This window comes from Hippopotamus amphibius, chromosome 4 (assembly GCF_030028045.1).
Source record: "Hippopotamus amphibius kiboko isolate mHipAmp2 chromosome 4, mHipAmp2.hap2, whole genome shotgun sequence".
In the NCBI taxonomy this organism is placed as follows: Eukaryota; Metazoa; Chordata; class Mammalia; order Artiodactyla; family Hippopotamidae; genus Hippopotamus; species Hippopotamus amphibius.
Window position 1 is genome coordinate 38,641,146 of NC_080189.1, and position 14,836 is coordinate 38,655,981.

Sequence of the window (14,836 nt, forward strand, 5' to 3'; positions counted from 1 at the left end):
CAGGGTTGAAACTGCCAAATTTCTCTGGGCCATGCATGGCCTGTAGGCCTTCACAGTGTAATAATCAGGGTAAATTAAGAGATTTGAGAAGGCAGTGAGTGAGGCTCACAGATGTATCGGGGCAGGCAGTGTGATCGTGCGGTGTGCTACAATTTTTGGAAAAATCACAGGAAGTGAAACCTTCCCCCCATAGCTATGTTGTGCCCCTTGCTGTGTGAAAAACTAAACTCTCTAGGTATGTGGGATGAAGTTTGCAAGAAAAAGCACACTGAAATTGTTTGGCACCTTAGATTTTATGCTTTAAGACTTTGTGTGTGTGTGCGTGTGTGTCCTCAGGCAGACCTGGTTTGAGTCCTGCTCTGCCGTTTGACTAACTGTGCATGCTCTTGGGCAAGTTCCCTAGTATCCTTAAGCTTCTGTTTCTTTCCCCTTAAAATAGAGAAAATAATTGTATTGATACTTGTTTTATTTTAAAGTTCGTGTGAGGTTTCATCAAATCTGTAAAAGTGTTTACACACCACAGTACTTTTTAGCCATTAGTAATTGTGGTAGCAACAACAGTCCACAATATTATTATTATTATTACTGCGGAAGTAATACTTGTGTTCTTGTTACTGTTACCAAATTAATCGGGTCCCACTGCTTGCTGCTTACAAAATCAATTACATACAAATATAGAAAAGAAGGTGGCTTTAATTAGAATGCCGACAGTGTGGGGAGATGGGGGACTTAGCATCCCCCCAAAAACCACCTCTGAAGATTCTGATTTAAAAGCCATGGAAGCTTTTAAAAGAAACAAGGAAGTAATCTCAGTTAATCACTGAAATAGGGGGTCAGAGTCATGGCCATCCCCCACTGTGTGCAGGCTTGTCGACGCCTCGTGATCTTCCTCTGGATGTTATCTTGTTTATAGAGTTAAGTCAAACGTTTTATTTGGGAGATTACTGAAGGGAAAGCCAGGGAAGAGATCTGGCCATCTGTTAATTACTTATTCTTCATTTCTACTTCTTTAATCTATGAAAAGAACTGACAAGTTAGGCAAGATAGTGTGTGATTAAAAGATTTGAAACGTGTGCTTGGGCTGGAGATGAGTAGAGCTTGAGGATCCCTGGTTTAAAAGTTAGTTACAAGATAGCTTTGCTGAAGTGACAAGAAAAGGGTCTTCCTGCTTTTTACACGAAACGGGGCAGTTTCCTATAAAGACCGCTTATGTTATAACTAATTCTGTGGTGAGGAATATGTTCTGGTCATTAACAAGGTCATTTCTCTGGGCACTGAGGACCTGTCTGATTCCTTCATTATTTTCTCTTATTTAGAGAATAGGCTCTCTGTTCCCTAAATAAGAGGGAGTCTTTACATGGCAGTCCTGCACTGAGCACCTTTCAGTCTTTACAGAGAAAGGGCCCATATTGTGGGTGACAGCCAGTCCCACGGTGTGTCGTGGTGAAGTGTTCCAGCTCTCTGTAAGTACCATGGCTATCATCCCTGCCTCCCGGTAACAGCAGCAGGACAACTGGCTTCCGCTCTAGTCATAATTCCAGATAATAATAGCCTTATTTTTACTATCCAAAAGGATTGTAATTTTTCGTCTTCTACCAGTGCTCTTTAAGCTTTAAAATACTCCCTCTAGCTGGGAGGGGGGAGAAAAAAGCACCATTGTAATTTGTGCCTTTCAAACATCTAATTGTATGTGGAAGCCGATTTTATAAAGAGGCATATATGGCCATTCATTCACACCCTCAAACTAATTGGACTCCAGAGTTCCTCACAATTGATAAATGCTTCTTTTCTTTGCATGTAATTCTGTTCAGCACCATTTACAGTACAAGTGACTCAGTTCAGCAGGAGCCGTGTCTAAGACATACTCTGCATCTGTCTAAAGTTTGTGTGCGCTATGGGCTGCGGTTGGGGGAAGAAGAAGAAGTCAGGAGAATTCTGTAAGAAGTTTCCGGGAAAAACTGTGGATATGTATAATAGGTTTCTTGAAGACCATTGTAGTCATCTAATCTTATTCACAGTTATTGGTGGAAATGCCCGCTATACTCAATCTAGTTGTGAAATGGATGCAAGCCACTATAGCACAGAGTTCTTTCTAAAGGTGATTTGTACATACAAAAAATTCTGACACTAAAATGAAATGCATCTTGGCCAACAATGGTTTAGTATTTATTCTTTTTAATAAATTGTGAGCCTAGGGATTTCATGTAGACGCTTAAAAATCTCTTAAAAACAAATAAAATTACATTACAGGTGAAAAATAAGTCAGTAAAATATTGGATGTGTAGGCCTCTTAACAGGGTTAAATGTGCTTGGAGTTCCTAAACTGATGAAGTGAATAAATAAAATGACATTGTATAATAGATATTGGTATTGACAGCATGTCTTAAATGTGCCAAGATTAGTTATCAGGATGGCAAGTTGTTTGCAGTGGGCCTAAACCAGATGTGACAGATGTAAACAGGTAATAATATGGATTCAAAGAGGTATTCTCTTAGGTGTGGTGACTGTAAAGATTTAATGAAAGTCTATTCATTTTTGAGTAATTTTTATTATTACTAAATTATTAAAAATAATATGTCATTTAAAATCCAAAAAGAAACATGTACCGTAATGTTCATTGCAGCACTATTTACAATAGCCAGGACATGGAAGCAACCTAAATGCCCATCAGCAAATGAATGGATAAAGAAGATGTGGCATATATATACAATGGAATATTACTCAGCTATAAAAAGGAATGAAATGGAGCTATATGTAATGAGGTGGATAGACCTAGAGTCTGTCATATAGAGTGAAGTAAGCCAGAAAGAGAAAAACAAATATTGTATGCTAACTCATATATACAGAATCTGGAAAAAAAAAATGGTCCTGATGAACCCAGTGACAGGGCAAGAATAAGGATGCAGATGCAGAGAATGGACTGGAGGACACGGGGTTGGGGGGATGGGGGGCAAAGGGGAAGCTTGGACGAAGTGAAAGAGTAGCATAGACATATATACACTACCAAATGTAAAATAGATAGCTAGTGGGAAGTTGCTGTATAACAAAGGGAGATCAACTCAATGATGGGTGATGCCTTAGAGGGCCAGGACAGGGAGGGTGGCAGGGAGTCGTGGGAGGGAGGGGGTATGGGGATATGTGTATAAATACAGCTGATTGACTTTGGTGTACCTCATAAGCTGGTACAAGAGTGTAAAGCAATTATATTCCAATAAAGAGCTTAAAAAAGTATGTCATTTAAGATATTTCACTATTCACATAATATATGTTGAAATAAATATTCTAAGAATATTCATATAGTAGTTACATTGGAGATAGTGTAGATAGGATGTAGAAAAACTAAGAGGTGAAAAATTGAACGCATTTCTACCAACTAGATTTGCATTTTTATGTTGAGACATGAGAGGCTAAAAGGTACAGACATTAGTTATCAACAGACAGATTCTTATATACCTATTTGTATTTGAAAAATAACCTCCAAGCTCAGTTATATTTCCTCAGTAAAATAAATCAATCTGAGCAGTAGGCAGAAGAGCCAGAGATACCTGGGTTAACACCCCAGCTTCATCATTTTCTAACTGTGGAATGTGGGATAAATATGGTATTAACTTTAACAGATCTCACTGTAATGCTAATAGTTTCCACCCAACAAGGCTCTAGTGAGGGATAAATTTTATAGTATAATCAAAATACAGCAACTTATACATAGTGCCATTCCATAAGTGGTAATATTGTCATAATGTCTTATTTTTTAAAGTTTAGAGATATAATTGACATGCAAAAAATTGCATGTGTTTAAGGTCTACAGTTTGATAAATTTTGACATAATATATGTACCTGTGAACCTTCATCACCATTCAGATAATGAGTATGCCTGTCACTCTCACAAATGTCTTTGTGCTTGTTTGTATTCCCTCTATACTGCCTCATCCCCAGGCAACCACTGACCTGCTTTCTGTTACTGTAGCTAAGTTTGCATTTTCTAAAATTTTATATGAATGGAATCCTACAGTATATGGTTAATGTTGTTGGTTTTGGGGGGGGTGGGGGAGGAGGAGGAAAGCATTCTGACTTCTTTCTTCAATATAATTATTTGGGTTTCATCAGTGTTACTCTGTGTATCAGTAGTTCATTTCTTTTCAATGCTGAATAGTATTTTATTATGCAGATATGCAATAATTTGTTTATTCATTCACCTGTTGGTGGACATTCTGATTGTTTCTGGTTTGGGCTTTCTGTTGTATTTATCTGTTTTTATGTTTTGACATCAGTAACACAGTATCCTGATTACCACAGCTTTATAGTTAAATCTCAAAGTCTGGTAGTCTAAGACCTTTAACTTTGTTCTTCTTTTTCAAAGTCGGTTTTGCTATTACAGGTGCTTGGCATTTCCATATGAAATTAAAAATCATTTTGTCACTTTCTGCCCCCCCCTCCCAAAATACCTGCTGTGATATGGAGTGGGATTGCACTGAATTTATATATCAATTTGGGGAGAATTAACATCTTGACAATATCGAATCACCTAGTCTATGAACATAGTATTTCTCTCTATTTATTTAGGTCATCTTTAATTGCTTTCATCAAGGTTTTGTAGTTTTCAGCAGATCTTACATCTATTCTGTCATCTATATCACTAAGTAGTTCATATTTTAATGTATAAATTATATTATTTGATATTTCAATTTCTAATTGTTCGTTTTCATTATGCAGACGATTGATTTTTGTACACTGAACTTGTATTCTTCCACATTAACTCACTTAAGTAGTTCTAGTAGCTCACTGTAGGTTCTGTAGCATTTTCTTTGTATACGAATATGTTATCTGTGAATAAAGACAGCTTTTTAAATTCCTTTCCAATCTGTATTTCTTTATTTTCTGTTCTTTTATTGCACTTACTAGAACCTTCACTATAATGTTGAGTAGAAGTGGTGAACTGTTTAAGTTTTGGGATGTCTGAAAAGTCTTTATTTTGTCTTTGTTTTTGAAAGAATTTTACTGGGTAAGAAATCGTTAGTTGATAGTTGTTTTCTTTCAGTACTCCAGAGATGTTGCTCTACATTTTCTAGCTTGTATTGTTTCCAGTGAGAAATCTCTCGTTCTTATCTTTCTTCCTCTGTGTATAATGTGTCTTTTTTTCTCTGACTGGTGTTAAGATATTCTCTTTATCTCTGGCTATCAGCAATTTTATTAAGTTGTGCTTTGGTCATTTTTTTTCTTGCTTTGCATGCTTAGGGTTTGTTGAAATTCTTTGATATATAGGTGTATGTTTTTCAAAGAATCTGAAATCATTTCCCCTTATTTCTTCAACTACTTTTTCTAACCCCTCTTCTTTGAGGTCTGCAATTACATATATATTTTGTTACTTGAAGTTGTCCTAGAGTTCACTGTGCTTTTTTTTTTTTCCTTTTCCTTTAGTTGTTTTTTTTCCTGTTTTTTTTTTTTCTCTGTATTTCATTTTGGAGGCTATCTATTGCCCTGTTTTCTTCCGTATTGTCTGTTGACGGAAAAAAAATGCACAACCTAAAAGTTGAAAATGCTGTTTTATTCAGTGGACTTAGTGAGGACTATAGCCTGGGATGGAAGCCTCTCAGGTAGTTCCAAGGGACTGTCCCAAAGAGGTAAGGGAGGAATCAGGATATATAGGAGTTTTTACTGGGAAAAAAAAATGTAGTTGAACATCAAAAGGTTATTGCTAATCACAAAAATATACATCTCAAGTAAGTAATTTTAGTGCTTTTCTATGTATGAGAAGATGCAAGAGGCTGGGCTTATTGAAATTATTCCTTTGATGTGCATCTTAACTATCTAGGACCAGTGTCCTGTTTTTCTCCATCCTGATTCCCCTCAGGGTGCACCATCATGGGTGGCTGTAGTGGCTGATGTCTCAACAGCCTTTGTATACCGAAATGGCAAGTGACATTCTTTGTCCACGGTCTAATCTGCCATGAGTCCCATTCAGTGAATTTTCATCTCATACATGATAGTCTTAGTCTCTAGAAGTTTAATTTGGTTCCTTTTGAAATCTTACATGTCTCTAATTAATATGTTCAGTCTTTCCTCAAGCTTTCTGAATATATAGAATACAGTAATAGTAACTATTTTAATGTCCTTGACTGCTAATTCTATTATCTGTGTCATTTCCGGTCGGTTTCTATTGATTGATTATTTCCTCTTCTCATTTGTTTCATCGTTTTTTCCTATTTCTGTGTAAGCCTAGTAACTTTTTATTGAATGCCAGCTTTGTAAATTTTACCTGGTTGGGAGGTGAATTTTTTTTTATTCAAAAAAAATACCTTTGACCTTTGCTGTGGAATGAGGTTAAATTTCTTGGGGACTGTTCAGTTGTTTCAGGTCTTGCTTTTGAACTTATTTAGGCAGGATTAGAGCAGCATTTATTCTAGGAGTAATTTTTCCCCACTACTGAGGAAAGACCCTTTTTAGTACTCTAACTGGTGCCCTGATGCCCTATCAATAGTGAGGTTTTTTCAATCTGGCTGGTGAGAATAAGCACTGTTCCCAGTCATATATGATCAACAATCCTTTTTTTTTTTTATTAAAGTAACTGCTTGTATTGTGTTTTATCCATTATTTTAAAATTAAGAATAGAGATTTAAATTTTGTACAACAAAAAGTAAATCTGAGAATACTAGGCTTTAGATTTGGAAAGAGGGGAAAAAGCCTTGGTTTCTATGAGAGTGCCAACAAAACTAAATATATGACCTACATTTTAGTTTTCTATTATTATCTAACAAACTGTTGCAAAATTTAATGCTTAAAGCATCAGCCATTGTCTTTGCTAACATTCAAGTAGAACTTGGGTCAATGTTTTTCTGCTCCATGTGTCATCAATTCTCAAGTGGCAATAGTAAGCTGAAGGCCACGCCTGAATATCCAATATGGCTTCACTCACCTGGTACCTTGGCAAGGATGGTTTGGAGGCTGAGCCTGTCTCTTACTTTCCATATGGCTCTTTCCTTGTGGCCTGCCTGGGCTTCTTTACCCACGGAGGTCCTGGGAGGAAGTCTTCTGAGTAGCAGAGGCAAAACTGCAGATCTTTTCAAGCCCAGACTCAGAAGATGAACAGCATCATTTTGGCTGCTTTGTATTGGTCAAAACAAGTCACAAGGTCAGTCCAGGTCCAAAAGGAGAGGAACTAGACTCCATCCATTGATGGAAGACTGGCAAGACCACATTGCAGATGAACGTATGGTGTAGGAATGAGCACCAATCCTTTCAGGTAGTGTTTTCCTAGCCTTGGTTGTTTCTTCTTACACATACACTAAAATTTTCAGAATTGTGCCCTTACAATTTCTATTTCTTATGTTAAGTATCAAGGATTCCTTTGTGCATTAACAAAGGAATATGTTGTGCTTAGAGGGTATTTCTGCTAGCCCATCGTGGTTAGTTCTTAAATATTTGCCCTAAAAAGCATGTAGGGATAATAATTTGTCATATCTGCATGTTGCAGATAATTATCCACGTGCAAGGAGCCAGCTTGCGTCTCAGGTAGCCCTGACATGGCCATTAAGCAGCATCCTCAAGCCTCCCATGGCCTTGGTGGGGATATGTTTGACTGTCCTGACTTAGATGCCTCTCTTGGTAAATCCCACTTCTCAAGGCTTTTAGTCTCAATATTTACATGTAAGCCTGTCATGTTTTTCTGTATTAACTCAAAGAAACCAACTCCTAATTAAACTGCATTTTTCTAAATCCACAGTTACCACTGATTACTTCTGTTGTGCATGTATTATTTTAAATGTAATTAAAAGTAGATAAATTCTTTGCTGAGTAAAATGGTTGCATTGAAAACAAATATTTTAAGTTAGAAATGCATCAGGAAATGCAAGTGACAACAATTGTATTAGTCTTCAGATCTGTGGACACTATATGTATTTTTTCTTTTTCATTATTAATTTTTAAGATTTGGACTTTATAGGAGTCAATCATTAGGCACCCAAGCACAAAAGGATCACAGTTAACTTAAACTGTTCTTAGACTTCTGGTTGCCAAGCAGGAAGGGGGAGGGGTGGATTGGGAGTTTGGGGTTAGCAGATACAAACTAGTGTAAACAGGATGGATAAATAACAAGGTCCTACTGTATAGCACAGGGAACTATATTCAATATCCTGTGATAAACCTTAATGGAAAAGAATATGAAAAAGGATACATATATATATATTCTATATAGCAGAATCACTTTGCTGTAGAGAAGAAATTAACACAGCACTGTAAATCAGCTATACTCCAATAAAATAAATTAAAAAAATAAACTATTCTTAAAAGGAGATCGAAACCAATGTTATGCAATGTATGGCTTTCTCTACATCGAGCACATCAACAGATGAGTAGTCTGGTGAGCTGGAGAAAGTCATGTGAGTTCAAAAATGGAGCAGGAAGTTACAGGAAGAGTTTTGGAGTAGAAAAACCTAAGAATAACTCCAGTTCTGCCAGTTTCTAGCTGTATGACCTTGGGCAAATCTTGTAGCCCACCAAATCTACATTTTAGTTTCCTTAAATTAGTATTACCTGTAGTGTACAGCAGAAATTAACACAGTATTGTCAATCAACTATACTTCAATAAAACAAAAGAAGGAAAAAAAATTAGTATTATACCCCCTACCTTAAAGCATTGGTATGAGGCTCAAATGATACAATAAATGAAGGCATAGTAAATGCCTAATAGATGGTCAGGCGCCTCATTGCCATACCTTCTTTAAATGTGTGTAGTTGCTTCCCGACTGAAAAGCTTCCACCGAAGTTAAAAAAAAAATCCACTCTAAATTTTAAAATGCGTGTGTACCAAGTAAATGGTAATCATCACAGGAGAAATGTTGACTGTAGTATTATGGTTAATTTAGATTAAGACAACATCATAGGGTAAATCTGGATCATAGTGGGGTTTTTTTCCAAGTGTTCTATTTGAGAGCAGTTGAAAGTAAGTTACTGATATTCTTTTATGTACCTACTAAAAAAATGTGCTTACTTTTTTTTTTAATTAGGGGGAGTTTGTTGCTTGTCTCCTGTCCCTATTACGGCAAATGACGGATAGACATTATCAACAGCTTCTTGATAGTTTCAATACAAAAGAAGAACTAAGGGTAAGTGACATTTTTTAAAGTGTCCTTTAATATATCTTTTTAGTTTCTCTTGTTCTTATTCATCATTGTTCAGATGGTTTTTTTGACAGTTGCTTTATCTGATTCCATTAAGTTCTGTTTCTTATCAGATTTATCCACAAATTTGCTTTTCCATATTGACTCTTTAAAACTTCTGTACTCAAGCTAAGCAATTAATTCTTATTTTGGACAAGCGTATAGAATTTGAAACTCCTGCCGTCAAAGTCCATTAACCTAGAAACAGAATAACAGAACTAATGAGACAAAAGCAAATAGACTGCGTCTAGTTAAGTGACTTAGAAATATTGCCTTAATAGCAGATAAGGGAGAATATATTACTATCTCAGCTGATTACATCCCTCTAAAACCACAATGAGAAGTTCTAGCTACAACTTTCTGACTAGGGAGGCAGAGTTGTATTTGATATTCTCTATCGGCCATAGTCTAATCAATATGCTGTGCTACTCTGACAGTCTGACATTAAATGGAGAATATTGATGCTGAGTTTGTAAAAATCCAGTCTTTGCTAAGATTTAGGGGACTTTAATGCCTCCTTCATGGTGTTCACTAAAATCTTAGAAGTTGATGGTCCTCAGTCGTAGGAAAGACCTATCATCTGTCCATATTTACTACTCCATCGCTTCGGTTTCCAGACAGCTTCATTCATAAACCATCAAAATGGAAGGGTTTCTTAACTGCTGGTGAAACCGTACTCCTTCTCAGATGAGACTTAAACCCAGCCAACACTCAGATTGTGACTCGAACCCACGGGCTGGGACTTGAACCCAAGCCATCCTCAGATTGGGACTTGAACCCACGATCTCTGACTAAGAAGGGGACTTGAATCGCCTGTCTTTTATTTGTATTTATTTATTTATTGGCTGTGTCGGGTCTTCGTTGCTGTGCACAAGCTTTCTCTAGTTGCAGAGAGTGGGGGCTGCTTTTCATTGCGATGTGCAGGCATCTCATTGTGGTGGCTTCTTCTCTTGCAGAGCACAGGTGTGCAGGCTTCAGTAGTTGTGGTGGGCAGGCTTAGTAGTTGTGGCACACAGGCTTAGTTACTCCGTGGCATGTGGGGTCTTCCCAGATCAGGGCTTGAACCTGTGTCCCCTGCATTGGCAGGCAGATTCTTAACCACTGCACCACCAAGGGAGTCCCCATGGTCTTTTAATTGAAACCTGGTATCAGGACTTACTGAAGTTCATGTTCTTTTGTCTCAGCACAGAAAGAATTCAGCATGAGGCAAAGCAGTAGGCAAAAAGTGAGTTTATTAGCATAGGAGCCTTGTGAGAGATACAAGCTGGCCGGCAAGGGAGCATAGCCCCAAGAAAAAAGAGGGCTGCACTTTTATAATCAAAGAAAAAGTGGGGAGGGGGAGAAGACAACTTTCTTCCTCATTTTTGGGTAGACATCAAGGCTTACATCATTAGTTCCTCCTTTGACCCTATATGGTCTAACCAGGACTGTCATGGCACTATTTAAATCATATATATATTAGCAAAAGAGTAGTAACACATAGTTAAATACAGTAATTCACCTCAGATTTTGGTATAATGTCCCTTTTCACCTAGTTTCTTTCCCCTTTCACCTATATTTGTGTCTTGGCTACATGCAGAATGCTACTGTTCAAGGACCATTAATTCCCTGACTTCATGTAACAAGATTCAGATCTATCGTCTTGTATTTTAGCTATCAGGACTTGTGGCTTGAGTGTGCCTGGCACTTGAATGCACCTGCTCTTCCTTAAAGGTAGTATAGATTGTTGCTAGGTTACTGGATTCTTTTCTTTTAAAAAAAAAATTAATTTATTTATTGGCCGTGTTGGGTCTTTGTTGCTGCACACGGGCTTTCTCTAGTTGCGGCGAACGGGGTCTACTCTTCATTGTGGTGCACAGCCTCCTCATTGTGGTGGTTTCTGTTGTGGAGCATGGGCTCTAGGCGCATGGGCTTCAGTAGTTGTGGCGCACGGGCTTAGTTGCTCTGCGGTGCGTGGGATTTTCCCAGCCCAGGGCTCGAACCCTTGTCCCCTCTGTTGGCAGGCAGATTCTTAACCACTGAGCCACCTAGGAAGTCCCTGGATTCTTTTCTTGAGTGGTTATTAGCTTACAACAATCTCCCAAACGCCTTTAAAATTCCCTTCCCTAGTGGGATTGCTAAGCAAACTATTTAATTATCCTACTCTATCCCTATCATTGGGGGATGGAGAATTATAAGACAATGGTTATAGTCACAAAGTAACATTTGCATGATTAGAAGCTTTCATAGTGCCTTAGAGGAAGATTTCAAGACTTTTTTTAGATATAGATAATGCATAAGGATCACTTATCTTTGACTTTTAACTGTTGTATCATCTCAGAAGAATCTTCCAGTTACCTTGGATCAGTTGACAAGCTGAGTCATATGGAGCGAAGAATAGGTTTGGGCAGATGTAATGTATCTGACAGTTGATTAGCATCTGCCCAAGCCTGAAAATATCATGTTTTTCATGCCTGTATTTAATCTTGACTTTAGAATTAAAAATGGATAAAGCTTTTAGAACTTACCCACTCTACATACAGAAATCCACATGGTTAAAAAGGAAAATAATTGTGCAGATATTAACTTTCATCACAAGTTGAATATTTAACACAGCTGAGAAACCATTGTGTTTTACTTAAGAAGCCTATGACTTCATATTTCAAAATTTCACATAGGAAAAGATTACATATTTTCACAGGGCCTGGGAATAAAAAAAAATAATAATAGAAAAGCGTAAGCTGAAAAACATGATTTGTTTAATCTAGGTGTTAAGTGTGATGCTTTTATATTCACGTTAACAATAATAAAGCAAGTGAAAGTGCGGAACAAAGTGCTTTATGTGGCTTTTCCTCACTTCAGTCAGCCGCACGCCTTTTCCCAGGACGCGCGTTTCCCGCTTCAAAATAGCTGGGCCTAAAAAAAAAGAAAAACACCTGGGCCTTCAGGCCAGCAAGATTTATTTAACGATATTAATTACTCTACCTGTCCTTCAGATCGAGCAATTCAGGCATACCAAATGCTACCAGTATTATTATGTAACTAGAAACAAAAAGGCCAGTTCCTGTAGAGGAAAGATTCAGACCAGTAATGGGTGGTACCATAGGCAAAAGAGAGTGGTGAAGACACCGAGTAAGCACACGGTGCTTCGGAGCCTCTAAGAGCTGCTGCCAGCCCAAACACAGGGCAAGAGGAAAGCTCCCCAAGGGAGGTCTCAGCTGTGAGCTGGGTGGGCGTGTGCTGTCCATCTTTGGCTGAGACATTCAGATCTCTCAACTAAAACATCACCTGAATATCCTAACTGACATACCACATCTGCCATTCGACCTTTATAATGATTATTAGAGTCTGGAATATTTTTGTTTATTGGTTTATGTGCATCCCCAACTCCTAGCTACTAGGTTTTAAGCTTCTTGATGTCTGAAATGATGGCTGGTTTACTGCTGTATCCTCAGATCCCAGAACTTTCCTAGCACATTGTAGGCATTCAGGCAACATTTGTGGATTGATAGACCGCTGTAGAGTGTGAGGAAGAGAGTTGTAAGACATAAGGCTCTGTGAATGTGTATAGACTTTATTTTGAGGACATTGGAAAACTATGGAGTATTTTAAGAAGGGAGAGGGGATATGTGTATAAAAACAGATGATTGAACTTGGTGTACCCCCCAAAAAATAATAAATAAATAAATAAAATTTAAAAAAAGAAAAAAAAAGGGAGAGACATGATCATATTTGTGTTAAGAAAGACCTATCTAGTTGCACTATTGAATTATCGAATATTTGGTGAACTTGAGCATTTTCAATGTATTGGTGAGGGTGGAAGTCAAGATGTCATGGATTGAGGAATTTAAAAAAGAAGAAAAAGATATAGTGGATGTAGACAGTGTTTCAAGAAGAGTGTCTACTGAAGGAGAACTTGGGATGTCAGAGGTATATTTATCATGGAGGAGACTTAAACATATTTAAATATAAGTGATCAGAGCTGGTGGAGAGGGGGACACTAAAGATAAAAGAGATGCTAACTCACAGAGGGCAGGTCTCTAAGGAAGCAGCAGGAGGGACCCAACTAGCCTGGGCTGGGAGGAAGGACACCTTCCCCAGCGTAAGAATGGAAGGGGGATGAGTGGAGTGATGGCAGGCTGGAGGGCATTTATTTTACTAAAGGCTAACTAGTCATCTGGTTTTCATCTGTATTTTGAAAGTTCAGATGCCACATTTTAACAAATAAATCTTTCCTGTTCTCAATTTTCTTCAAAGTCATATATCCATGTTTATGCTCCTGAAAGCTATGTTACAAGATTTTCTGAAGATGATAGCACTGGTCCATAGTCCCTTATCTGAAGTCCTTATACCAAATGTATTTCAGAGATCAGAATTTTTGAGATTTCAGGAAGATAATATGGCACATATACTGTGTAGTATCATGTAGCACCTCCAGTAGGATTGGGGGTAGCAGCTACAGTTCACCCTTGAACAATGTGCAATGGAAAATCCACATGTAGCCTGTAGTCGGCCCTCTGTAGGCATGGTTTCTCCCTATCCATGTTTCCTTCACATCCGTGGATTCAATCAACAGCAGATCGTGTAGAACTGTTTACTGTTGGATTTTACTATTGGAAAAAATCTGTGCATAAGTGAACCTGCACAGTCCACACCCATGTTGTTCAAGGGTCAACTGTAGAAACAAACATCTCAGTATTTCCACAGCTAAACAACATATTCGCTCTAGGTGGGATAAATGAAGACTGTAAGTAGTTAGGGTCAGGTTTTGCTGACTCAAATGGATCATAAAACCAAAAATCTTAAAGGACTATGAGATTTGGGTATGGTGGTAAAGGAACTGAGGACCTCAAACAGCAAACATTTATATAGAACTTAGTACGTGTAAGGCACTGTTCTAACAGGTTGATTCGTATTAACTCATTTAATCCTGAAAAGAACCCCATGAGGTAAGCACTATTATTATTGTATTGTGTCAGTTGCTGGACTCAACATTTGTTGCACACCTTGACTGGACATTGGGGATATCAAGACTAATAGAACAATCTCTGTTGATGCCCTAATGTTATTGGGGCATCTGAATCACTAAGTTGTAAATGAGCTTAATGTGGATAAACACCACCAGTGATAGTGGCTAACAGTTATGGAGTACCTCCTCATCCCACCCCCAAAGCCACGAGGCAGATGCAGCGCTCAGCTCTTTCCTTGCAGTATCTTGTTTCACTACCCCCTGCGGTATTGATACTATCATCATTCCCAAGTAATTAGGGGGGCTAGGAATTCTGTTAACATCCCAGTTCTTTGCTCAGGCAGCTCAACTCAGTTTTTGCCTAAACTTTAATAAACTTTCCTCAACGAAAATCTTTGCTATCAAATTGTATAACATTTCCTTTGTCAACTCTTTAATGGTAAGGTAGTTCTAGTCATGAAGTGAGGGTATTGAAAAAGGCCAAATTAGCAGAGGGAGAGTTATTTGGGGTTTTTTTGTACCTACATTTAGGTTGGAAATTGAATAAAGAAGGGAACTCTTGGTAAGGAAAGGTGCAACTTACTAGAGTGATATTGATGAAAAATCATAACTGATATTGGGATTAGACACTAAAAATCCCACATAACCCTGTTGGCTTAAAGTAATAAATCAAAGCATATATCACACACATGTATTCTGCTCCCCAGAGGTAGCTGCAGTTAACACATTAGGC

At 37.9% G+C, this 14,836-nt stretch overlaps 1 protein-coding gene across 8 annotated transcripts in view; it reads left to right on the forward strand.

Annotated features, from left to right (window-relative positions):
* The window catches only part of DOCK4 (dedicator of cytokinesis 4), a 444,122-nt gene that overhangs the window by 335,707 nt on the left and 93,579 nt on the right, over window positions 1-14,836 (forward strand). For all 8 annotated transcript variants that reach the window (XM_057733986.1, XM_057733987.1, XM_057733988.1 and 5 more), the window contains one exon: window positions 9,003-9,101. In XM_057733986.1, coding sequence (XP_057589969.1) covers window positions 9,003-9,101 — 99 coding nt within the window. The remainder of the gene's footprint in view (window positions 1-9,002; window positions 9,102-14,836) is intronic.